Source organism: Prionailurus bengalensis, chromosome A2 (genome assembly GCF_016509475.1).
Source record: "Prionailurus bengalensis isolate Pbe53 chromosome A2, Fcat_Pben_1.1_paternal_pri, whole genome shotgun sequence".
Classification (NCBI taxonomy): Eukaryota; Metazoa; Chordata; class Mammalia; order Carnivora; family Felidae; genus Prionailurus; species Prionailurus bengalensis.
This window is the reverse complement of record NC_057348.1, coordinates 157775762-157802388: the sequence shown is the minus strand read 5'-3', so window position 1 is coordinate 157802388 and position 26627 is coordinate 157775762. Positions and strand designations below refer to the sequence as shown.

General features: G+C 39.7%; 1 protein-coding gene across 7 annotated transcripts in view; it reads left to right on the top strand.

The window, feature by feature from the left end:
• Positions 1-26627, top strand: part of TPK1 (thiamin pyrophosphokinase 1) — a 359317-nt gene that overhangs the window by 72238 nt on the left and 260452 nt on the right. For all 7 annotated transcript variants that reach the window (XM_043589802.1, XM_043589806.1, XM_043589804.1 and 4 more), the window contains one exon: positions 15184-15255. In XM_043589802.1, the coding sequence (XP_043445737.1) occupies positions 15184-15255 (72 nt within the window). The remainder of the gene's footprint in view (positions 1-15183; positions 15256-26627) is intronic.

Below are 26627 nucleotides of genomic sequence, written 5' to 3'. Positions count from 1 at the left end.
TGGTTAAAGAAATTTTTTTAATAAAAAATTACAAATAATTATGATAATAAAATATTATTAAGATGATATTAAAGACTATGATAAATATGAAAGTCAGTATTTAAAAATAATGATGCTATTAATAATGGCTTTCTACTATCATTTGTTAATATCTCAAGGCACTGTACAAATGATTCTCAACTTTGATTATGTATTAGACTGTCTTATGGTTTTTAAGAAAACATGATGCAGGGCACCTGGGTGGCTGAGTCGGTTGAGTGGCCGTCATGATCTCATGGTCCATGAGTTTGAGCCCAGCGTCGGGCTCTGTGCCGACAGCTCAGAGCCTGGAGCCTGCTTCCGATTCTGTGTCTCCCTCTCTCTCTGGCCCTCCCCCGTTTGCGCTCTGTCTCTGTCTTTCAAAAATGAATAAATTAAAAAAAAAAAACTTTAAAAAAAGAAAACATGATGCACCAGCCCAATTGCCAGCATGTTGAATCAGAATTTCCAGGGAAGGAAATTGGCTTCTAAAAAAAAAACCAACCCTGTGATGCTGATACATAAGGAGGCTGATACCTACTTCTCTATATACTTAAGAGTAGATTTATTCATTTGTGATAATTGATGTAAACCCAAAGTTTTATACCATCTACCTTTTTTCCTTCCTTCCTTCCTTCCTTCCTTCCTTCCTTCCTTCCTTTTCTATCATTCTTTTCCTCTTCCTTTTTTCCTCCCTCCCCCCACCCACTAAGTTCCTCTCATAACTGGTGAGATTGCATTTGAAACTTATGAGCTGGTTCTACGAGGTAGGCATAATTAATACTGTCATTTTCTTATATAATTAGGCTTTTGCAGAATTTGTATTACCTTCAATATGTGTTGAATATTTTCAAGCCACTCAGCCATTCGTGAAGATTAGTTTATGTAAAAATCTTGTCATTTTACTTTACCGGGCACAGGTAAACTGCATCATCATAATGTATTGAGAGAGAAGCGAGAATGGGGCACTGCTGATGCCTCTGTGTGGCGCTTCCCTTTTTCCTTGGGAATCTCCTTTATAATCGATAACTCATGGGCATCTACTGCAAGGATGAGTGAGGTGCTGGGGCTCCCCTGTATGTTAAATATCATTAAGTCTTAGTTTCTTTTTTAATTAAAAAAAATACATAAAACTTTTACACCTGAGCTGCAAGACTGCAATTCTTAAATCATTGATTTAGAGATGTGAATAGAATCTACCCCTGCATATATATTAGGAGATGTAAAGGGAAAAATGGCAATACAATAAGAGTTTGGGAATTTAGTATCCCACTTACATCAATGGATAGATCATCCAGACAGAAAATCAATAAAGAAACATCGGTTTTAAAGGACATGTGAGACCAGATGGACTTAACATATATGTATAGAACGTTTCAAGCAAAAGCAACAGAATACACATTTCCTCAAGTGTACATGGAACAGTTTCCAAGGTAGATCATGTTAGGCCACAAAACAAGTCTTAATAAATTTAAAATGGTTGAAATTACATCAGATTTATTTTCTGACCACAGTGGTATCACAGTAGTAATTACATGAAGAAAACTGGAAAAATTGCAAATATGCAGAGATTAAATAACATGCTACTGAACAACCAATGAATCAAAGAACAAAGAAGTCAAAAGAGAAACACCTTGAGACTTTGGAAAATGAAAGTGTAACATACCAGAATTTATCAGATGCAGCAAAAGAGGTTCAAAGAGGGAAGGTCATAGTGATGAAAGCCTACCTCAAGAAACAAGAAAGTTTGAAATAAGCAACCGAGCTTTACACCTTAAAAAACTAGAAAAAGAGTAAGTGAAGCCCAAAGTTATTACAAGGAAACAATTAACAAATACTAAAGTAGAAATAAATGAAATAGAGACTAAAAAGAAGGTAGAAAAGATCAATGAAAGTAAGAGCTGGTTCTTTGAAAAGATAAACAGAGTTGACAAACCTTTAGAAAGACTCACTGAGGAAAGAAGGATTCAAATAAAATCAGAAATGAAAGAGAAGATATTACAGCTGGTACCATAGAAACATAGAGGATGAGAGACTACTGTGAACAATTATATGCCAACAAATTCAACAACCTAAAAGAGATAAATTTCTAGAAACATACAATCTACTAAGACTGAATCATGATGAAATAGAAAATGTGAATTAATCAATTACTAGTAATAAATTGAATCAGTAATCAATAGCCTCCCAACAAACAATAGTCCAGGACCAGAATGACTTCACAGGGGAGTTTTAACAAAACATTCAAAGAGAAGTTAATATCAATCCTTAAAGGAGGGAATTCTTCCAAACTCATGTTGTTATAAGCCCAGCATTACTCTAATACCAAAACCAGACAAGGATGCCACAAGAAAAGAAAATTGCAGGTCAATATCCCTAATGAACATAGATGTAAAGATCACCAAAAAAAGTATTAGCACATCGAATTTAACAATATATTAAAGGATCATTATACTATGATCAAGTGGGATTTATTCCAGGGATGCAGGGATGGTTCAACATCCACAAATCAGTCAACATGATAGACCTCATGAACAAAATGAAGGATAAAAATCATAAGATCATCTCAACAAGATGAAGATGAACACATTTATTGAAATTTAACATCCATCTATATAAAAACTCAAAGTGGGTTTAGAGAAAACATACTTCAACGTAATAAAGGCCATATATGACAAGTTCACAGGTAACATTACCTCAACTGTGAGAAGCTGAAAACTTTGCCTTTAAGATCAGGAACAAGATGATGCCCATTCTTGCCTCTTCAACATAATATTGGAAGTTCCTAGACACAGCAGTTAAGTAAGGAAAAGAATTAAAGGCATCCAAGTTGGAAAGGGAGAAGTAAAACTGTCACCATTTGCAAATGTGTGATATTATATATAGAAAACCCCAAAGACTCCATCAAAAAAACTGTTAGAACTAATGAACCAGTTCAATAAAGTTGCAGGATAAAATTCAGTACACAAAAATGTTGCATTTCTATATACTTATAGTGAACTATTAGAAATGAGAATAATCCCATTCACAATCACATCAAAAAGAATAAAGTACCGGGTCGCCTGGGTGGCTCAGTCGGTTGAGTGTCCGACTTTGGCTCAGGTCATGATCTCACAGCTCGTGAGTTCGAGCCCTGTGTCGGGCTCTGTGCTGACAACTCAGAGCCTGGAGCCTGCTTCCGATTTTGTGTCTCCCTCTCTCTCTGCCCCTAATCCACTCACATTCTGTCTCTGTCTCTCTCAAAAATAATAAATAAACATGAAAAAAAAAAGGACCTAGGAATAAATGTAACCAAAAAGGTGAACGATCTATATATTGAAAAATATAAGACATTGATAAAAAGAATTGAAGACACAAAAAAATGGAAAGCTACTCCTTGCTCATGGACTAGAAGAGTTAATATTGTTAAAATGTCCATACTACCCAAAGCAATGTACAGATTTAATGCAATCCTGGTCAAAATTCCAATGGCATTTTTCACAGAAATAGAACAATCCCAAAATTTGCAGAAGCACAAAAGGCCCCGAATAGCCAAAACAATTTTGAGAAAGAACAAAGTTTGGATACATCACAATCTGATTTCAAAATAGATTATAGAGCTATGGTATTTAAAGAGTCTAGTATTGGGGCGCCTGGGTGGCGCAGTCGGTTAGCGTCCGACTTCAGCCAGGTCACGATCTCGTGGTCCGTGAGTTCAAGCCCTGCGTCAGGCTCTGGGCTGATGGCTCAGAGCCTGGAGCCTGTTTCCGATTCTGTGTCTCCCTCTCTCTCTGCCCCTCCCCCGTTCATGCTCTGTCTCTCTCTGTCCCAAAAATAAATAAACGTTGAAAAAAAAATAAAATAGTCTAGTATTGGCATAAAAATAGACACATAGGTCATTAGAACACACTAGAGAACTCAGAAATAAATCCACACTTACGTGGTCAATTAATTGATGACAGAAGATCTGCAAATATACAAATGGGGAAAAGATAGTCTCTTCCATAAATGGTGTTGGAAAATTTGGAAGCTATTGTGAAAGAATGAAACTGGACCCACACTATCTTACATCATGCACAAAAAACAAACTCAAAATGGATTAAAGACTTGAACATAAGCCCTGAAACTGTAAAACTCCTAGAAGAAAACATAGGTGGTAAGCTCCTTGACATGGGTCTTGGTGATGGGTTTTTGAATCTGATACCAAACTCATCATTGGGACAACATGAATCTAAAAAGTTTCTGCACAACACAGGGGTAGTATACCAAGATGAAAAGGCAATGTACTGCATAGGAGAAAACAATTGCAGGTTATGTACCTGATAAGGAGCTAATTTTTACAACTACTTAGCAAACAAACAACCAAAAATCACAGTGAAGAAATGGGCAGAAGATCTGAATAAACATTTTTCTTTTTTCTGTTTTTACATTTCCATTTATTATTAAAAAGATTTTTTTAAATGTTTATTCACTTTTGACAGACAGAGGGAGACAGAACAGGAGCAGGGAGGGGGCAGAGAAAGAGGGGAAACACAGAATCCGAAGCACACTCCAGGCTCTGAGCTGTCAGCACAGAGCCCGACGCAGGGCTCAAACTTGCGAACCGTGAAATCATGACCTGTGCTGAAGTTGGACGCTTAACGGACTGAACCACCCAGGCGTCCCCATTTTACGTTTTATTTTTTAACTTCTACACCCTACATGGAGCTCGAACTTAAGATCCTGACGTCAAGAGTTCCATGTGTTCTTCAGGTGCCCCTGAGTAGACCTTTTTCAAAAGAAGACGTGGATGTCCAACAGGTACATGAAAAGATGCTAAATGTCATTAATCATGAGGGAAATGCAAATCAGAACTACCATGAGATGTCAGCTCATGCATATTAGGATGGCTCTTATCAAAAAGATAAGAAATAACACATTGGTGAGGATGTGGAGAAAAGGGAACCCTATGCACTGTTGGTGGCAGTATAAGTTGGTGCAGCCACTGTTGAGAATAATATGGAGGTTCCTTACAAAACTAAGAAAACTACCGTATGACCCAGGAATTTTATTTCTGGATATTTATCTGAAGACAAAAAAATACTAATTTATAACTTAAACAGTTAAAAATAGCTCCATGTTTATTGCAGCATCATTTGCAATAGTCAAAATATAGAAGCAAGCTTTGTGTCCATTGATGAATGGATAAATTTTGGGGCGTGTATTTATATATATAACATACAAAACATATATAATATATATATAATGTATATAGTAAAATTATTCATCCATAAAATAGGAGGAAATCTTGCCATTTGCTGCAACATGGATGGACCTTGAGGCCATCATGCTGAATAAAGTAAGTCAGTGAAAGAAAAATCCCAGATGATGTCTTCTTTATGTGAAATCTAACACAAAACATAGGTGCAGAGAACAAATTGGTGGTTGCCAGAGGTGGGTGTGGATGGTGGGGGAAATTGGTGAAATGTTTTCTTTTTCTGTTTACCTAAATTGGATTTTGAAAAATCTAATTTTCATTTTGGAGCTCTGAAATAAAAAGAAATTGGTTTTCTTAGGATTTGCTGTTCTGTTGTCCTTGCTTTACTTTGTTAATTAAAATAAAATCTTGATATAATATAGTTTTCCAAAATGAAATAGAATTATCCTTGCCTTCTGTTGCACTGGGCTTTTTCTTGGCTTTATACCTGAAGTCCAGACAGACGTTGGGGCTCAAATGACCCTTGTTGGAGTAATTGCTGAATCATTACTTTATGGGATAGTTTTTAGTTCTGTTTTATCCCATGCTCCAGGAATTTAAAACATTTGTAGACTTTATTTTTTTTAAAACAGCTTTATATTTACAGAAAAATTGAAATAGTAAAGAGAATTCCCTTATAATTCCCCCAACCGTGTTCAATTTTTCCCATATTAGCATTTTACTTTAGTATGGTACATTTGTATAATTAATGAACCAGTATTAATATATTATTATTGCATCATTTATTCAGATTTCCTTAGTTTCTACCTAGTGTTAATTTTCTGTTCCTGGGTCCCTTTCACATACCATTTAAATATATTTAATTGTCCTGTCTCCTTAGGATCCTGTTGTCTGGAAATTTCTCTTTGTACTTAATTCAGGATTCCCAGGCACCTTTGGAGCACTTTGGTTTTGATATATCCAGGGTCAGGGATTTTCTATCTTCTGCTTTAAATGAAACCCTTTTGAGAAAGCAATTCTAGTACTTGTGACTTTATGTTTGAAGAGTTGAGACCAGTCTGTGTTCTCTGTTCTTTAAAATGGAGTGCATTATATAAAGAAAAAGTTCTCTTATTCTTGAAATCATGTTCTCTGCTCTTACATTTCTCTTTGAGATTGCCGTGGGACCCTTGATATAAAACTTACAGTCTTTATAGCATAATGAGGAAGTTCTTCCCAGCCTTTCTCTGAAATCTGTTTGCATATCCAAGAAGCACATCACATCAGTGTGACCCCTGGGCAAATACTTGAAATAATACTGTCCACTTTCTTCCATATAAAGACTTTCTCTCTTTATATACGCTTTTCCAAATTTAGAGCCAAAGGCAGTGTCCCATGATTTAGTACCCCAGAGGGATACGGAGTTCTAGATTTTAGAATGTCTGCTTGAGATCTACTCCCATAAACCGTGTAGTTACCACATGTAATTCTGGATGCTACTTTTTCTGCAGCCCGTGCATTAGTAAGGCTTCGAGTGTGATATGAATGCCAAACTGACTTCATTGAGTTAAAGTTCCAGAGGAGACTAGATGAGAAAAGTTAAGAATTTCGGATCCCAGTATTTGAGGACCTGTAGATAGAATCGGCTTAACATAAATGTGATATATAGAAGTCGCTGAAGTGGTTGGTTCTTGATTATTAATAACTTATTTAGTAAATCTTTATTGTATATTTTCATACTGTGTCATTCTTTTCAAGAATCACTTCACAGATCCCACCTTGGTGAAAGTATTGGTTTAGAGGAGAGTAACATGGATAATAAAGCCTTTCCCTTTGAGGGATGAGTTTACATATCAAAGAATCTGTGACAGAAGGTGGTTTCACTCGTTTATTTAAATATACATATTGTATCCTTGAATGCCTTCTTTAGCCGTGCAGACCTTGTCAAACATTAAAGGACCATTGGTTGATCCAAATTATTAACTCCTTGCCAGTAACATTGAGCACCTGCCGTGTGCCAGGGTTTGAATTTCTTAGATTGATGTTCCCTCTATGTTGAATGAATGAGTGGGTTAAAGTTTTCCTTCCTCCATTCTGATGCATGCCTGTTCCTCTTTAACGTCCTCTCCAATTCCTGTCTAGATTGTCTCAACACAGCCTGGACCATGATCATTGCATTAATTAAAATTTAGTTTCTGTAGAATAGGGAAACCCTAAATAGTAATGATTTGAAATAGAAGTCTAGTTTTCTTCACATGAAAGAACTCTGCAGGCAGGTAATGAGGTAGTGTAATGGAGGCTTTGTGGAGTCATGGGGGACCCAGCCTCCTTCAGGCTGTTGCTCTCTCTTTTGATGCTTTTGATGATCATAGGTGGCTGCAGAAATTCTATTCAGCAGTTCCTCAATCCTTGATGCAGAGGGCAGGATGGAAGAAGAAAAGAAGCAGAGGATAGAGCCGCCACGTTTTTTTTTTTTTGAGTGTATTTATTTTGAGAGAGACAGAGAGAGTGAATGGGGGAGGGGTGTAGAGGGGGACAGAGGGTCTGAAGCAGGCTCCAGGGGCTCACACCCTGATGCAGGGAGCCGCGAGATCCTGACCTGAGCCCCAGTCAGAAGCTTAACTGACTGAGCCACCCAGGCGCCCCGAGCCGCCTCCATTTTGAGGAGGTTCCTACAGGTAACTTACAAAGGTCTGATTACATCTCCTTGGCCAGACTTCACCTGTAGACGACATTTTGCTACAAAGGAGTCTGGGATACACAGGTTTTCACCTGGACAGTAATGTGTCCAGTAAAACAAAAAACAGCCAAACAAAGCAAAACCCAAAAATGAACCAAAATGAAAACACCCTTCAGGGATTCTGTTGTTAAACAAGAGAAAGAGCCTCCTGAGGCGGTTACTGGTCTCGGTCACAGTCGTTCACGGTCATGCTGCCCACAGGAGCATCCTAGATCCCTTTTCCTCCTGACCAGTGATTTTGCCAATTTTCAAACCACATGTCATTAGCGTTTATCATCTTGTTTATGCCTGTTCCTGCTCCTCCCAGCAGAATTAGTGGGGGCAAAGTGCTGAAGTTACAGATGGGTCTGATATCCTCTATTTGCTGGTTAGCCCCAAATGAAATTGTAGTCTTTTTAAAAAATTTTTTTTTTTATTTTTTCACTATATGAAATTTATTGTCAAATTGATTTCCATACAATACCCAGTGCACATCCCAAAAGGTGCCCTCCTCAATACCCATCACCCACCCTCCCCTCCCTCCCAGCCCCATCAACCCTCAGTTTGTTCTCAGTTTTTAAGAGTCTCTTATGCTTTGGCTCTCTTCCACTCTAACCTCTTTTTTTTTTTTTCCTTCCCCTCCCCCATGGGTTTCTGTTAAGTTTCTCAGGATCTACATAAGAGTGAAAACATATAGTATCTGTCTTTCTCTGTATGGCTTATTTCACTTAGCATCACACTCTCCAGTTCCATCCACGAGCTACAAGGGCCATATTTCATTCTTTCTCGTTGCCACATAGTACTCCATTGTGTATATAAACCACAATTTCTTTATCTTTTTAATTTTTTTTTTCAACGTTTATTTTTATTTTTGGGACAGAGAGAGACAGAGCATGAACGGGGGAGGGGCAGAGAGAGAGGGTGACACAGAATCGGAAACAGGCTCCAGGCTCTGAGCCATCAGCCCAGAGCCTGACGCGGGGCTCGAACTCCCGGACCGCGAGATCGTGACCTGGCTGAAGTCGGACGCTTAACCGACTGCGCCACCCAGGCGCCCCCACAATTTCTTTATCCATTCATCAGTTGGTGGACATTTAGGCTCTTTCCATAATTTGGCTATTATTGAGAGTGCTGCTATAAACATTGGGGTACAAGTGCCCCTATGCATCAGTACTCCTGTATCCCTTGGGCAAATTCCTAGCAGTGCTACTGCTGGGTCATAGGGTAGGTCTATTTTTAATTTTTTGAGGAACCTCCACACTGTTTTCCAGAGTGGCTGTACCAATTTGCATTCCCACCAAGAGTGCAAGAGGGTTCCCGTTTCTCCACATCCTCTCCAGCACCTATAGTCTCCTGATTTGTTCATTTTGGCCACTCTGACCGGCGTGAGGTGATATCTGAGTGTGGTTTTGATTTGTATTTCCCTGATAAGGAGCGACGTTGAGCATCTTTTCATGTGCCTGTTGGCCATCCAGATGTCTTTAGAGAAGTGTCTACTCATGTTTTCTGCCCATTTCTTCACTGGGTTATTTGTTTTTCGGGTGTGGAGTTTGGTGAGCTCTTTATAGATTTTGGATACTAGCCCTTTGTCCAATATGTCATTTGCAAATATCTTTTCCCATTCCATTGGTTGCCTTTTAGTTTTGTTGGTTGTTTCCTTTGCTGTGCAGAAGCTTTTTATCTTCATAAGGTCCCAGTAGTTCATTTTTGCTTTTAATTCCCTTGCCTTTGGGGATGTGTCAAGTAAGAAATTGCTATGGCTGAGGTCAGAGAGGTCTTTTCTTTTCCTGCTTTCTCTAGGGTTTTGATGGTTTCCTGTCTCACATTCAGGTCCTTTATCCACTTTGAGTTTATTTTTGTGAATGGTGTGAGAAAGTGGTCTAGTTTCAATCTTCTGCATGTTGCTGTCCAGTTCTCCCAGCACCATTTGTTAAAAAGACTGTCTTTCTTCCATTGGATGTTCTTTCCTGCTTTGTCAAAGATGAGTTGGCCATACGTTTGTGGGTCTAGTTCTGGGGTTTCTATTCTATTCCGTTGGTCTATGTGTCTGTTTTTGTGCCAATACCATGCTGTCTTGATGATGACAGCTTTGTAGTAGAGGCTAAAGTCTGGGATTGTGATGCCTCCTGCTTTGGTCTTCTTCAAGATTACTTTGGCTATTCGGGGCCTTTTGTGGTTCCATATGAATTTTAGAATTCCTTGTTCTAGTTTCGAGAAGAATGCTGGTGCAATTTTGATTGGGATTGCATTGAATATGTAGATAGTTTTGGGTAGTATTGACATTTGGACAATATTTATTCTTCCAATCCATGAGCATGGAATGTTTTTCCATTTCTTTATATCTTCTTCAGTTTCCTTCATAAGCTTTGTATAGTTTTCAGCATACAGATCTTTTACATCTTTGGTTAGATTTATCCCTAGGTATTTATGCTTCTTGGTGCAATTGTGAACGGGATCAGTTTCTTTATTTGTCTTTCTGTTGCTTCATTATTAGTGTATAAGAATGCAACTGATTTCTGTACATTGATTTTGTATCCTGTAACTTTGCTAAATTCATGTATCAGTTCTAGCAGACTTCTGATGGAGTCTATCGGATTTTCCATGTATAATATCATGTCATCTGCAAAAAGTGAAAGCTTGACTTCATCTTTGCCAATTTCGATGCCTTTGATTTCCTTTTGTTGTCTGATTGCTGATGCTAGCACTTCCAACAATATGTTAAACAACAGCGGTGAGAGTGGACATCCCTGTCGTGTTCCTGATCTCAGGGAAAAAGCTCTCAGTTTTTCCCCATTGAGGATGATGTTAGCTGTGGGCTTTTCATAAATGGCTTTGATGATGTTTAAGTATGTTCCTTCTATCCCGACTTTCTCAAGGGTTTTATTAAGAAAGGGTGCTGAATTTTGTCAAAGGCCTTTTCTGCATCGATTGACAGGATCATATAGTTCTTATCTTTTCTTTTATTAATGTGATGTATCACGTTGATTGATTTGTGAATGTTGAACCAGCTCTGCATCCCAGGAATGAATCCCACTTGATCATGGTGAATAATTCTTTTTAGATGCTGTTGAATTCGATTTGCTAGTATCTTATTGAGAATTTTTGCATCCATATTCATCAGGGATATTGGCCTGTAGTTCTCTTTTTTTACTGGGTCTCTGTCTGGTTTAGGAATCAAAGTAATACTGGCTTCATAGAATGAGTCTGGAAGTTTTCCTTCCCTTTTGATTTTTTGGAATAGGTTGAGAAGGATAGGTATTATCTCTGCTTTAAACGTCTAGTAGAACTCCCCTGGGAAGCCATCTGGTCCTGGACTCTTATTTGTCGGGAGATTTTTGATGACTGATTCAATTTCTTCACTGGTTATGGGTCTGTTCAAGCTTTCTATTTCCTCCTGATTGAGTTTTGGAAGCGTGTGGGTGTTTAGGAATTTGTCCATTTCTTCCAGGTTGTCCAGTTTGTTGGCATATAATTTTTCATAGTATTCCCTGATAATTGTTTGTATCTCTGAGGGATTGGGTGTAATAATTCGATTTCATTTATGATTTTATCTATTTGGGTCATCTCCCTTTTCTTTTTGAGAAACCTGGCTAGAGGTTTATCAATTTTGTTTATTTTTTCCAAAAACCCAACTCTTGGTTTCATTGATCTGCTCTACAGGTTTTTAGATTCTATATTGTTTATTTCTGCTCTGATCTTTATTATTTCTCTTCTTCTGCTGGGTTTAGGCTATCTTTGCTGTTCTGCTTCTATTTTCTTTAGGTGTGCTGTTAGATTTTGTACTTGGGATTTTTCTTGTTTCTTGAGATAGGCCTGGATTGCAATGTATTTTCCTCTCAGGACTGCCTTCGCTGCATCCCAAAGCATTTGGATTGTTGTATTTTCATTTTCGTTTGTTTCCATACATTTTTAAATTTCTTCTCTAATTGCCTGGTTGACCCACTCATTCTTTAGTAGAGTGTTCTTTCACCTCCATGCTTTTGGAGGTTTTCCAGACTTTTTCCTGTGGTTGATTTCAAGCTTCATAGCATTTGTTCTGAAAGTATGCATGGTATAATTTCAATTCTTGTATACTTATGAAGAGCTGTTTTGTGACCCAGTATGTGATCTATCTTGGAGAATGTTCCATGTGCACTCAAGAAGAAAGTATATTCTGTTGCTTTGGGATGCAGAGTTCTAAATATATCTGTCAAGTCCATCTGATCCAATGTCTCATTCAGGGCCCTTGTTTCTTTATTGACCGTGTGTCTAGATGATCTATCCATTTCTGTAAGTGGAGTGGTAAAGTCCCCTGCAATTACCACATTCTTATCAATAAGGTTGCTTATGTTTGTGAGTAATTGTTTTATATATTTGGGGGCTCCTGTATTCAGCGCATAGACATTTATAATTGTTAGCTCTTCCTGATGGATAGACTGCGTGATTATTATATACTGCCCTTCTTCATCTCTTGTTACAGCCTTTAATTTAAAGTCTAGTTTGTCTGATATAAGTATGGATACTCCAGCTTTCTTTGGACTTCCAGTGCCATGATAAATAGTTCTCCATCCCCTCACTCTCCATCTGAAGGTGTTCTCAGGTCTAAAATGAGTCTCTTGTAGACAGCAAATAGATGGGTCTTGTTTTTTTATCCATTCTGATACCCTATGTCTTTTGGTTGGCACATTTAGTCCATTTACATTCAGTGTTATTATAGAAAGATATGGTTTAGAGTCATTGTGATGTCTGTAGGTTTCATGCTTCTAGCGATGTCTCTGGTACTTCGTCTCACAGGATCCCCCTTAGGATCTCTTGTAGGGCTGGTTTAGAGGTGATGAATTCCTTCAGTTTTTGTTTGTTTGGGAAGACCTTTATCTCTCCTTCTATTCCAAATGACAGACTTGCTGGATAAAGGATTCTTGGCTGCATATTTTTTCTGTTCATCACATTGAAGATCTTCTGCCATTCCTTTCTGGCCTGCCAAGTTTCAGTGAAATTGTAGTCTTAAAGGTGTGGACTGTCAGCTTCTGTCATCCACTTCTTAGAGCAGTTGTTTGAAAATTGTTCACATTCTGCTCTAATTCCATACTCTCGCTTTGTTTTTGTTCACGTACAAGTAAATCGACCATACTCCACCTGTACCTCTGCATGTTTTCGCATACCTCAATCTCAATAACTATTTTCATCAGTAGGATGGAAGTCTGAGGAGGTCCAGAACCTCACTTCTGCTGCTTGCTGCTTTCGCAGCGGGGCCTGAACGGGAGTGCTTTGTGCTCTCTAAATGCCTGCTAAAGGAATGACTGAGTTCTCTCGTTGTTTCCTCTCACATCTCTCCTCTTTAGAATATAAGATTACTTTCGTTTGAAGAACTTGCTCTTGACTTTGCTGCCATTTCCCCCACGCTTCTCATGGTTCACTTTTTATTTTTGTGAGAAGAGGCATCTCTCCTTCTGATTTACTAACTTCTGTCTCTTCACTGTCTTGAGGCTCTCTCTGTGACTTCTCAGATTTTGCTTTGAGATGTGCCCTCCTCATTGACCTTTGTTGGTTCTTCAGTCTCTGTGACATCTCAGCAGCACGCTGTGTTACTGACAGCACGTTCTTGGAAATCCCCTCTTCACTCTTTTACCTTTCTGACTTTTCTTTCTGAGTTTCCTTTGTTGATGTCTTTCAGCTCTGTGGTGGTGAGCAAAACAGAATAATTTTGCTCTCATCCTTTGTTCTTTTCTCTCTGCTTTCTTTGCAGTAGCCTAGGCGCTAGGTTGCTCTTTGACCTTAGCTATTGTTTCTGTGCGTGATTACCAAATAGACACAAATTGCCTTTACTACTCATTTTGTATCCTTTTAAATACTTCCTGTGTGCCTCAACCTAAACTCCTCTGTCAAGTTAAACAGTATGTGTGAAATTTGGGATGCCAGTGCTAATGCCTTGGGCTCCTGTCATTAGGGCGTCACTTCTGAAACTATGGAAGTAACCCTAATGGCAAAGGATAGCAATTTCCGCTGTGTTGTTTTCTTTGTCTGGAATGCTCTTTCCTTTATTCTTTTCAGCTTCCTTTCTCCTTTTAAGATCAAGTTTGGAAACCTGCAGTTCACAAAGATTTCTAGGGTGACACCAGACCTTATTGACTTTCTGGGCTTTGAACTCCCTCCGTACTCACTTATCTGTTACCTGGCACTCTTCGTATACTTGTGTCGTATTGTGTTGTAGAATAAATCCTCTTTATTATAAATGTTTTATCTCACAGATACTCTGTAATCTTAGTCCTCTTTGTACTCGCAGTGCCTAGTATATAATCAGCACTTAATAACGTGTGCTGTGGATGATGGCTTCCCCTTTGCATTTCCTTATCTTGTTCCACTTCTAATACTGAGATTGCTTAAAAATTAATTTTTCTTATCACCAAACAAACATTTCTCTTTCATAAATGAAATGGAGTGCTTGGACTGAGCCGAATGACAGATTTTCGATAGCCTGATTGCATTTTGCTTTGCACTATTTTTAGTACATTATAAAGGGCTTGGAATGACTGTTGGAGAAGTAACTTTCCTCTGTCTTTTCAGTGTCTTCATCTTTTGAGTGTCATCTAAAAACTTGGAATGAAAGAATCATGATAAGAGCTATGGGATTCTGTGCAGACACACAAGCAGTTTTGTATGCGGTGGGGAGAGATGGAGTGGGGGAGAGAATATGAATAAATAAAAATGAATGTGAGGACACACTGCCCAAGCCCATATACCACCTGGCAACTAACGTTGGGAGGATGCCGGACCAGCCCCGCAGAAGAGTAGTTGTGTCAAAGGGGTGGTATCTCATAAGGATGCCATTTTAAGAGTATTCTCCCCCTTACCCCCTGCAAAAAGAAACCTACCCAGTTGTTTTTATGATAAATTGTTGTTATAATCAAGTCCTCAGCAATATAGTAATGTGGTAGACATACTGAATAAAGAAGATCTAGTTAAACTATGGTGTCTTTTAAAAATAAGGTATAAGAAATTAGCTGTGGTTGAAATTTAGCTCTGTGTAGATGGAAAGTCTGGGTTAGTTGGGGCACCTGGGTGGCTCAGTCAGTTAAGCATCCAGCTCCTGGTTTGATCTCACCGTTTGTGAGATTGAGCCCTCCCATTGGCTCTGTACTGACCGTGCAGAGCCTGCTTGGGATTCTCTGTCTCCCTCTGTCTGCCCCTCCCCTGCTCATTCTCTCTCTCTGTCTCTCTGGATCAGTAGAGGGTAATTCCAGGCTGAAATGATGGGAACAAAGGACTTCACCTACTAATTTACTTCTTCTTTTTTTTTTTTTCTTCCCCATAGGGAAGTTGAAATACTGCCTTGTGGTTTTGAATCAGCCAGTGGACAAATGTGTTCGTCATCTTTGGAGCAAAGGTAATCTCAATTAGCGTTCACATTTCTTTACCTTCTTTACTCCTTGTAGGATGAACATGACTATTAAATATTCCAAAATCTGACTCATACCAAAAAGTGTAATTCCTAGCAAAGTGATTTAGTTATTGAATTACCAGGAGAATAAATCTTTTCTTAACCAGTTTCCACTTGTGGTTTCCGCATCATGAATCCCCAAGGACAGAATTACAATGTAGCATCATTATACCGCATTTCTGATCCACCCTGTGGATGTTAATCCTGAGTACTTACTAGGTGTTTGTTGAAGTGTGAATAGTTTTGGCACCAGGGACAACAAAAAGAATCCTCAAGCCTCACTCATCCCAGCATCCAACAATAAGATATCTGCAGGGTAACCAGATTTGCAAAATTAAAAAAAAAAAAAAATGTTAACAGGGTATTAGAATCTCTAGGGAATGCTGAAAAATAGAAACAGTAGTTTTACAGAATTCATACTTCCATGAGTTTTCCTGTAAAAAGCAGCCTTTATTAACTTTTTTTTTACACTATTCTTTGATTTATTTTTTTTACATTCTTTGATTTGTATAGGATTAACCCTAGGCTAGAAAAGATTATTAAATACCATTTGGTGTTTTGAACCTCTGCTCTTCCATGAGATTTGAGTTTTTTTTCCAAAGGGATACTTCTGCCAAGGTTCCCAATGTAAGTTACAGGCCAAATTAGATAGACAGAACCACATGATTGTTGATATGCTGATGCGTATTCCAGATGACTCTTCTAATCGCAGAATTCTTTAGTATTCTCAGCATCCAACTCTCAAGTCTTGGAATGCAAACCTATTAGGCCAATAAGCTCACATCTGCGGACAGGGGTCCTTGTAATACTCGAGGGAACAGATCATCGTGGATGATTTTGTGTAAGGAATTGTTCTTGTCTTGTGTGATTACCATGAAAATTCTTGATTCCAGATTTAGCTATCTTTATGTGAGCCCACTGAAAATGGCACACTGTTACTGTACCAACACTGCCCTGAAAGCTGGCAAGTTATCTAACCAGAAGCTTCACTCTCCTCGCACTTCTCACTTGGTTGTCATTAGGTAGTTACTCAGGGGTGCTAAAAAAAGGTCTTTTTTTTTTTTTGTCACTTCAGGGCCTACTGCTGTGTCTGGCTCATAATTACTTAGTAATTATAACAAAGGAAAGTGAATTTGAGGGGTGCCAGGTGGCTCAGTTGGTTAAGCATCTGACTCTTGATTTCAGCTCAGGTAATGATCTCACTGTGATTTGTGAGATCCAAACCCACATAGGGCTCTGCACTGACAGTGTGGAGCCTGCTTGGGATTCTCTGTCTTCCTCTCTTTCTGCCCCTCTCCTGCTTGTGCTTGCTTGCATGTGCACTCCACTCTCTCTCTCTTTCAGAATAAATAAACATTAAAAAAAATTTTTTTTAAATCTTTATTTTTGAGAGAGAGTATGAGTAGGGGAGGAGCAGAGAGGGAGACACAGAATCCGAAGCAGGCTCCAGGCTCTGAGCTGTCAGCACAGAGCCAGATGTGGGCCTGAACCCATGGACCGTGAGATCATGACCTGAGCCGAAGTCGGACGCTCAACCGACTGAGCCACCCAGGTGCCCCATAAATAAACATTTTTTTAAAAATGCTGTGGTTTTGGAGTGATGGTTGGATATTGGTGGGGGGTGGGGGACGGAACTGAAACTGATGGCCAAGAAAGAATTCTTGAGACACTTTTGGTGCGAAAGGTGGTTTTATTAAAGCATGGGACAGGACACCCATGGGCAGGAAGAGCTGCCCCAGGATTATAAGGAGTGACTGATAATATACTTGGGAGCTGGGGGAGGTAAAGGCAAGGGGAAGTTTCCTAAAGGATTTTCATATGCTGAAGAAGACTCACAGGGTCCTGGAGGCCTAGCTATCATCAAGCTAAGGTTGTTTTTCCCCTCTAGCAAAGCATTAACAGTAAGACAGTTGGGTGTTCCTGGAGGAATGTTATACTCTGCCAGCCTGAAGCATTTGTCAGTGAGCTGCAGGTTATAAGGAAATTTAATTTTATCTGCCATTTCCTTCTGCCTTTGTTTCCCATGTCATTTCCCCTTGAACAGTTTTGATCCTTAAATCTTTAAGGTTGCTGAGGGTGGAAGGTCTTCTCATCTGTAACTTCTTCCTGCTATTAGGGGCATAGGGGTGTCCCTACCTATGGGTCAACAGTGGTCAGTTTGAAGAATTTATATAGAGGAGTTACAAAGGCAGAGGCAGCCAGTCCAAGGGAGAAAACCTATATGAACCTCCTTGAGTAGAAAGGATCATCTGTCAGCTAGAAGTTATGGCAGTGAAGGAGGCTTGGCACGAGGCAGGGAGACACTGGAAAAGACAATAAAATAAAGTTAATAGTATGAGACAGAGAACCTAAATAAAAGACCTTTGGTAGTTAATCAGAATTTTCCGTTAGTCCTTCATTGTCCTTTGAAGAGAAATTTGAGGTCTTCCACAAGTTCACAGGAATAAGAAGGCGTGTCAGTTGACATACTAGACTCCTACGAGGAAGGTAGCGGTTTAATTCTTGATATATGAGTCCATGAGAAATGTCCTCCTAATTTTACTGTAGTGGGAGTGCATAACATGGCCCCGTAGGAGCCCTTCCAGGAGTGCATAATATGGCCGGGTAAGAGCCCTTCCGTTTTGGAGTGAAATCCGTTGCTGTTTTAGGTTTCCAATCCTTTAAATAAACCAGGTCTTCTGGGTTTACATGGGGTGAGTTGCTAGTAACTGTCAGATCAGGCTTAGGGAGGATATGGTTTGCATATTCATTTAGAGATTTATGAATTAACCTGGCCTGACATGAATAATTTAATAGAGCATTCTAGTATCTATTTATTGATAGGTCTGCAGTAAGAAAAGGCTTTTTGGAAGAAGATTGGAAACCTTAGTTTGGAGAGCCATAGCCAAACAAAGACTAATTTGTTTGTAAAACAAGTCTAATTTTAACAAACCTGGCCTAATTATTTACATAAACTTAGCAAGAATAGTGATAGATCATATAGATCTTTTAAAAATGTGCTTTGGGGTGCCTGGGTGGCTCGGTCGGTTAGGTGTCCGACTTCGGCTCAGGTCATGATCTCACAGTCCATGAGTTCGAGCCCCGCGTTGGGCTCTGTGCTGACAGCTCAGAGCCTGGAGCCTGTTTCAGATTCTGTGTCTCCCTCTGTCTCTGCCCCTCCCCTGTTCATGCTCTCTCTTTGTCTCAAAAATATATAAACGTTAAAATTAAAAAAAAAATGTGCTTTGCTGGAGCTTTTTTGTAAGGAACCTCTAGATTGAACTTTTAGTAAAGCCAGTCATGGTCAGGAGCCAAGTGCTTGCCATTAGGCATGCCTAGAGTACCTATAGGTTTGGGTGAATTCCTCTTCTCAAGGTCCCTGAAGTACCCTGAGGTTCCTGCACCTGCCAGGAAGTGACATTCTTTGCTTACCTGGTAAGGCTGCTGGGAGCTATGTAAGCAAGGTATCAGGCCAACAGTTCCAATGGGCTGCATGTTTCATAAATTCAACCTCAGTTTCTTAAAGCCGCCTGGTCATATCTGAGTCTATGCATGTATCTCAAATATGACATTCCAGTCAAAGCCTTGGTAAAATAACCAGTATTTCCAATGGTATCAGAATAGATGCTTATTGAATTATGCAAATAACTATAGTTGCCATGAAAGAAAGAACACGCAATGAGAGTTTTCTGAATTTCACAGGGGTCAAGTAGAGAGAAAAGTTAAATGCTTCAGTTTGTTCACAGAGGAATACTTTATCCTATTTCTGTATATCATACATATCTTCTTTTTTTCTTCTAACGTTTGTTGTATTTTGAGAGAGAGGGAGGGAGAGAGAGAGAGAGAGAGAGAGAGAGAGAGAGAGAGTGAGCACACGTGAGTGAGCAGGGGAGGGGCAAAGAGAGAGGCAGAAACAGAATCTGAAACAGGCTCCAGGCTCTGAGGTGTCAGCACAGAGCCTGACGCGGAGCTCGAGCGCGCGAACCGTGAGACCATGATGTGAGCCAAAGTTGGACACTCAACCTACTGAGCCACCCAGGCACCCCTGTATATTATGGATATCTTAAGAGAAAGTTTCCTTAATCTGGAAGAGCAAACATTAGAGAACCAGCAATATTTCAAACAAGAGTCGCAAAAACTATAATGACAAAAAGACAAAAATGGACACAGTTAAAAAATCTGATGAGCGATTACAACATAGCTGTCAAGAAGTCCAGTTATTTCTGTAACTTATATCACTTCAGTCATAGAATATCACATGATGACATCATACTAAAATATATTAAAACTTTAAGAATTGCATATAATCTCCAGTATAGTTACAGTATTTACCCAAATGTAACCTACAACTATTATTTGTGCTTTCAGAGTAACAACATACTAAATAAAAAGGCCTACTTGGTCAAAAAGACTTGACTTACAGTTTAAATCTTGGGAAGTTTGTTAAAAACCTCAGGACGTTATAATGCACAAAGCAAGTATACCATCAGACCCAGATATCCTTAGTTTCTCTGCAGTAAGTACAAAACACAAACCAACATGCCGTAATCAATACTTTAGTATTTTATCTCGTTTGGAAAAGACCTAGATGTCCAATGGACTCCATTCCAATTTGTCATGCAAGCAAAACTTTAAAGTTTCAGGTTACCAAAAACTTTGAAATCTTAACAATTACCCATGAAAAATTGTGAGACAGAATTAACCATCATTTTAAGTCACCTTTTTGCTAACAAACTGCAAAAGAGAAAACAGCTTATTTGACCTTCAGTAAATGTAGGTAGAATAAAAAGGTTAATATATTTAATGCTGTTAACTCTTTTTTATTAAACCAACAAACTTAAATTAGTTTAAATACTAAATTATGTTCCACTTGGGTCCACTTCAAAGACAATTAATTTGTTCCCCATGGTCAGTTTTTCCCTGGGACACTGGTGGGGAAATCTGGACAGTCTGAATAGGGTGCTCTTTGCTCCTGACATCGAGGGCGGGAGAAGTAGCCAGTGGTGCCCGAGGCATGAGGATGGTATAGAAGCCGGTTATACAGGAGGAGGAACAGGGGGAGGGGGAGGCAGAAGAGGTGAGGTGCCACCAGAAGTCAGAGGAAGAGTATTCCTGGTTCTAAACCTGGTCAGCTCAGACAGATGAGCAGACGCCACTTTTTTGCCCGACCGAAGTGGAGTTAGGCAGTCCATGTCAGGCAAGAGAAGACAGGGAACTTGCCTGAAATGAAGGGAGTTTCAGCAGATGCCTCGGAATATTCCTTCATGTCCCTGTCCTGAGATAGACTAACCACAATGGACTCCATTTACCATAGCCATTAACCTGGGAAATAAATGTGGGAAAGGCCCCCACGTGTATTAGGAAGGAGGAACAGTGAGGGATAGTGTCCCCTTCGTTAGGAATGGCTTGTGTTTCTTCCAGCAACCTGGCTTCTGTTAGGAGGAGGCCTATTTAAATCATCATCCAGAATGTCAGGAAGGAGTTTATCAGCCTGGTTCTGCAGGAGACTGTTAGGTCTGCATGCTGATTTAGAGCTATGAAGGCCTGGACCCAGGGTACCTCCGTCTCATTTGCCCTGTTTCCTGCAAAAGATCTAATTGAGATCCTAGGAGGCCATGCAATGTTATAGATCAGTCCCTTCTCAAATGTTGCCATCTGACTTATTTCCAGTGGATCAAAGAGACATGCTAAAGGAGAGTCCTTGGGAACTAAAGACAGAGGTCCATTACCAAGAAAATCCACCCCTTCCCCCCGCCCCACCCCTACTCCCAGGTTGTGTCCCACATGTAGGATATGTCAGAGGTTTCTGGTGTCAAAACAAGCTGAGGTGTCCTTTGAACAAAATTACCTGCCGTAAAAGTTACCGCCTGACATAAAGGTCCCCACACTTACCCATTCTAGACTACAGTGGGTTCCAGTGTGTGCACTCAGTTTGCCTTGCTGAGAAGGCCATGCATAAAGGCCAAGCTGTACGTTGGCCTGCCTTGCTGAGAAGACCATGAAGAACCTGCTGTTTTTAACCCATGGAAAACAGTGAAAAGTTTTACAAGATGAAATTACCCAATTCTGTAACTTAAATAGTCAGTAGAGGATAATGACGGAAAAACAGTAAAGATAGGAACCCATTGTGTAAATGACATTCCAACACATGTAACCTTTAAAACTCATTTCCTGGGAAAGGGCCTCCGGTTGGGTTTTAATTCATTTGGGTACTGGTTTCAACCGGCTCTGAGCAGAGGTCTCCTGGCCAGAAGCAGCTAAACCAGAGATGTGGAGGGGATCACGTTGGGCCAATGAGGAGGAAACCTCCTATGGGAGTCTTAAGATTAAGGGCTGTCCTGGTGACTTAGCTAGCTGTCCTGGGCCCAAGATGGACCACCTTGTATAAGAACAGAAATGAAGAGAAAGCATTTAAGTCTGAGTCTTCTTACCATCCCGAGCATGGCACTAACTTCCAGCCAAAAGGCAGGCTTTCTCCTCCCTGTGGAGTAGCCACTGACTAGAGGATTGCATTCTGAGCAATAGATGTGAAAGTGTTCCAATAAGACAATAGTCCTTGAAAAGCCCCTCAAATGAAAATAAAAGGAGAGGGGATGTACTCCCCGAGGCTCAGAGTCCAGATGAGAAGGCTCAGCCCCATATTAGGTGACAAAATGTTGTGGTTTTGGAGTGATGGTGAGGTGGGGTGGGGGTGGGACATCCAGAAAGAATTCTTGAGACATCTTTGATACAAAAAGGTGGTTTTATTAAAGCACAGGGACAGGACCTGTGGGCAGGTAGAGCTGCCCCAGGACTCTGAGGAGTGACTGATTATATACTTGGAAGTCAGGCAAAGTAAAGAAAAGGAAGTTTCCAAAAGGATTTTCATATGCTGAAGAAGACTCAGGATTCTGGAGGCCTAGCTATCATCAAGCTAAGGTTGTTTTTCCCTCTAGCAGAGCATTAACAGTAAGACAGTAGGGAGTTCCTGGAGGAACGTTATACTCTGCCTGCCTCAAGCATCTGTCAATGGGCTGCAGGTTTTAAGGAAGTTTAATTTTATCTGCCACTAACGTCTGCCTTTGTTTCCCACATCAAATTGGATTTGAAAAAGTCTCTTGTCTGACATAGACAAAGGATTTATTTGATTTGCATGAAAATTGAACACTAGGTCAGTTTGTATACATGGAGAAAACTAATGGTGTCTAAGTGTGACATGGCCTGAATTGGTTAGGTAAGTCTCCTTCCCAAAATACCTTTTCTTCAGGTTATTGCAATGTACTTTCTTATATACTTCAGGATAATCCTTAGCTCTCTGGAGCCATTAACCATTGTAGAAAGCAGCTCTGTTAATAAGTACTGAGGAAAGGTAGAGTAAGGTTTTTGTGGTTCTCATAGTAGAAGCTGTGATTTTCTTTTGTTTGTAGTATCCTGTTTTGTATTGTTATTTTTCCAATAAAAAGTAAAAAAAAAAAAAAGAGAAACTTTGAGCTTGAGTCTGAGTTGATGATCTTAACAAAAGTGAGAGGCCTAGAAAAAAGTATAGGGTAGCCTTGAGGGCCTCGATGGAACAGTGGTGTGGCTTGGGATTTCAGCAAATAAGGGCCAGAGGCAGCTTTGTCTGGTGCTCTTTGTGCTGTGTGTGCAACACTTTCTAGAACCTTCCTTCTGTGGATGTGAAGATTTGTGAAGAACGGAAATGAAGGGGTGAAATCAAGACTTATATCAACCCACAGACAAATTTGGAGGCTGCTGCACAGTATAAGTCTCTTATATAAAATCGGTAATTTAACTTTATGCTAAGGACTTAGGAAGAGCAGGTATTTCCTGAGATTCCTTTAAGGGGAAAGACTATTTTGAAGGCTTATTTATTAGTTTTCCCCTGCAATGTTTATGTGACAGGTTATGCAATTTACATTAAATGACTAAAGAAGAGCTTCAAGGGAATTTAAAAGTGGAGGTTTTTAAATGTATTTTCTTTTTAATACTTCATCAAGTTTCAGTGATTTTCTTGGTTACAGGTCTGGGTCGTTTTTATTTCTACCTGTCCCAGGCTTTTATATACCCAGTTTGATCTGGGGATAGAAACTAAGTATATAGATAGGTAGGTGGATAAAAAGGCAGATAGAAATGTAGTTAGTATCTAACTTTTCTGTTAAGTCTCAGAGGTTATTGGCATTTGTGAATGGATATTGTCCTCAGATTTCTTAACCTTTTTTTTTTTTTTTTTGAGTCAGGCTTTCTCTTCCAGTAAATGTCTTTCTCATCCTGAAATATGTGTTAAATGAACAAAAATAAGGATGTCTGTGTTTGAAGGATTCTGCTTATTTCTTGTTGTGTAGATCAGTTATTCTCCACTTGAGGTCACCATGCTAACCAGGATCCTTAAAGGTATTTGGAAAGACCTGAGTTACATAAAATTAAAAAAACAAATGAAGAAATAAAAAATCTAACAGACATTCACTTACCTGAGATGAGGTGATAGATAGACCATAGATCAGGTTTTTAGGAGTTTGACTTCTTAAAGAATATCTTCATTAAAAAAATTTTTTTTAATGTTTATTTTTTTTTTTAATTTTTTTTTTTTTCAACATTTATTTATTTTTGGGACAGAGAGAGACAGAGCATGAACGGGGGAGGGGCAGAGAGAGAGGGAGACACAGAATCGGAAACAGGCTCCAGGCTCTGAGCCATCAGCCCAGAGCCCGATGCGGGGCTCGAACTCACGGACCGCGAGATCGTGACCTGGCAGAAGTCGGACGCTCAACCGACTGCGCCACCCAGGAGCCCCTTAATGTTTATTTTTTTTGAGAGAGGGAGAGAGAGTGTGGGGGGGGTAGGAGCAGAGAGTACAATGGAGACAGAATTTGAAGCAGGATCTGGGCTCTGAGCTGTCAGCACAGAGCCCGACGTGGGGCTTGAACCAACGAAGCTGGAGATCTGAGGTCAGACGTTTAACCCACTGAGCCACCCAGACGCCCCAAAAATATCTTCATTTTTAAAAAAAAATTTTTTTTTCAACGTTTATTTATTTTTGGGACAGAGAGAGACAGAGCATGAATGGGCGAGGGGCAGAGAGAGAGGGAGACACAGAATCAGAAACAGGCTCCAGGCTCTGAGCCATCAGCCCAGAGCCCGACGCGGGGCTCGAACTCATGGACCACGAGATCGTGACCTGGTTGAAGTCGGACGCTTAACCGACTGCGCCACCCAGGCGCCCCAAAAATATCTTCATTTTTAATGTGAGTTCACAGCTTTTCTCTATTTTCCATTTGACCCATAGAACACGTGACCATGTTAATTATATTATGAGTAGATTATCAGATTACATTGATGCCAATGTGATTTGTTTTCTCCTGTAAAAGGAGTTAGTTTTCTTCACTTGATTTCTTTCTTTTTCAGTTCTCTGGCAACAAAGCTTCAGGTCATGCCACAGTACGGGGGTATGGGCCCCGTACTCCAGCTCATTTTTGATGAGGCTTTAAGTCCTACATCATTTGACAAATCAAGCAGGTCTTTTAGGTTGAAAGACCTGTTACTGCCCATGCAGTATACATGAGTCAAAATAGAACAAGGTCTTTGGTGTTATAAAAACATTCACGTTTTCCCTTCTGGTTCATTTGTAACTGCTTGTTGAGGATATTCACAGAAGCACAGAGGCATGAACACTTCCTCATGAAGGCAGGTCTGAGGCTCTGGGAGCCACAAGTCCTTAGGATGATCTTGCTCATCCTTGTTTCTTAAGTAGCTGAAATTATTGTAGTACGTGATTAAATGTACTTGGTCATGTCTGTATGCCTTTTGCTTTCTTTTTTAAACAAAAATACCTTACACTTATAAGTGCTTATAAAGCAGTTTTTAATAGAATCCTGACGTGCTCCATGAATTAAACTGATCTTGTGCTAGTGAGTAGTATGCCATCAGATTAAAGTTCTAGATGATGTAGAAATCTGCTATAAGGCAGCTTACTCCAATAATAGTTTTGTTGTGTCAACCTTTTGCTTTATAAATTGTGCACTCCAGTATTCTCTAAGCTTGTTTTTAACCTGGTTATTTGCGGGGAAGGTCAACCAAAGTTAACAAATTTATATTATGTAGTTTTCTTTTTTTCCTTTTCTATTCACTGGGACCTCTACCTCATTTTGGTGTCCAATGTGACACCTTCAAATAAATGAAATTCAGTAAAAGCCACTTTTAGGTGTAGATTGGTTGAATTGATTGGTTTACTTTAATATGCTTGGTATCAACCCGCGTTTTAATCCCACTGTATCTGTTTGAGTACTTTATCCCTGTTAGATTTCCAGGGAAACATGGTTTTTGACAATCACCTTGAAATTTTGAAATCACCTTAACGCTATTCCTACAGCTCACTCTGAAGGCTAGTCCTGGTCCCATTTATTTATTTATTTATTTATTTATTTATTTATTTATTTATCTATCTATCTATCTATCTATCTTTATTAACATTTATTCAGTTTTGAGAGACAAAGAGACAGAACATGAGTTGGGGAGGGGCAGAGAGAGAGGGAGACACAGAATCTTAAGCAGGCTCCAGGTTCTGAGCTGTCAGCCCAGAGCCCGACGTGGGGCTCGAACTCATGGACTGTGAGATCATGACCTGAGCCGGAGTCGGGTGCTTAACCAACTGAGCCATTAAGGGCCCCAATCATTTTTTTTAAAAAGTGTTTCTGGGGTGCCTGTGTGGCTCAGCCGGTTAAGCGTCCGACTCTTGGTTTTGGCTCAGGTCATGACCTCATGAATTTGAGCCCAACGATGGACTGTGCTGGAGCCTGCTTGGGACTCTTTCTCTGTTCCTCCTCCACTCGTGGGCATGTGCGTGCACGTGCGCGCGCGCTCTCTCTCTCTCTCTCTCTCTCTTAAAATAAGCATTAAAAAAAAAAGAGTATGTTTCTACATACTCTATGGTTTTTTCTCTGGCCTCCTCTCTCAGAGCTATTAATGATTGATTTAATTAAAAATGATTTTTTTTTGTTTTGCGCAACATAGATTTTTTTATGTGTATTGCAAACAACCTCTCATTCTTTAAGATCCGACACCAGTGCTGTCTCTTGTGGAGGAGGGCTCCCTTAGCTCTCCCACTTATCAGAATCTTCTTTATAGTATTTGTATTGTTTTCCTATTGCTCATAAATGTCCCCTTATCCCTCTTGGAAGATAAGCTCCTTGAAAATGGATATAAAGTGCTTTTCAGATGGTGTTTCCTCTTCTCTCCTGTGAGACTAGCCTGGGGGATAGCGATTATAGGTCATGCTGGCAGTTGCTTCTTTTCTAGATCCTGGGAATCCTCTTCCCCTAATGTGAACTTCTTAGCAGGAGCATGCATGTGGGCTCTCTTTTGCT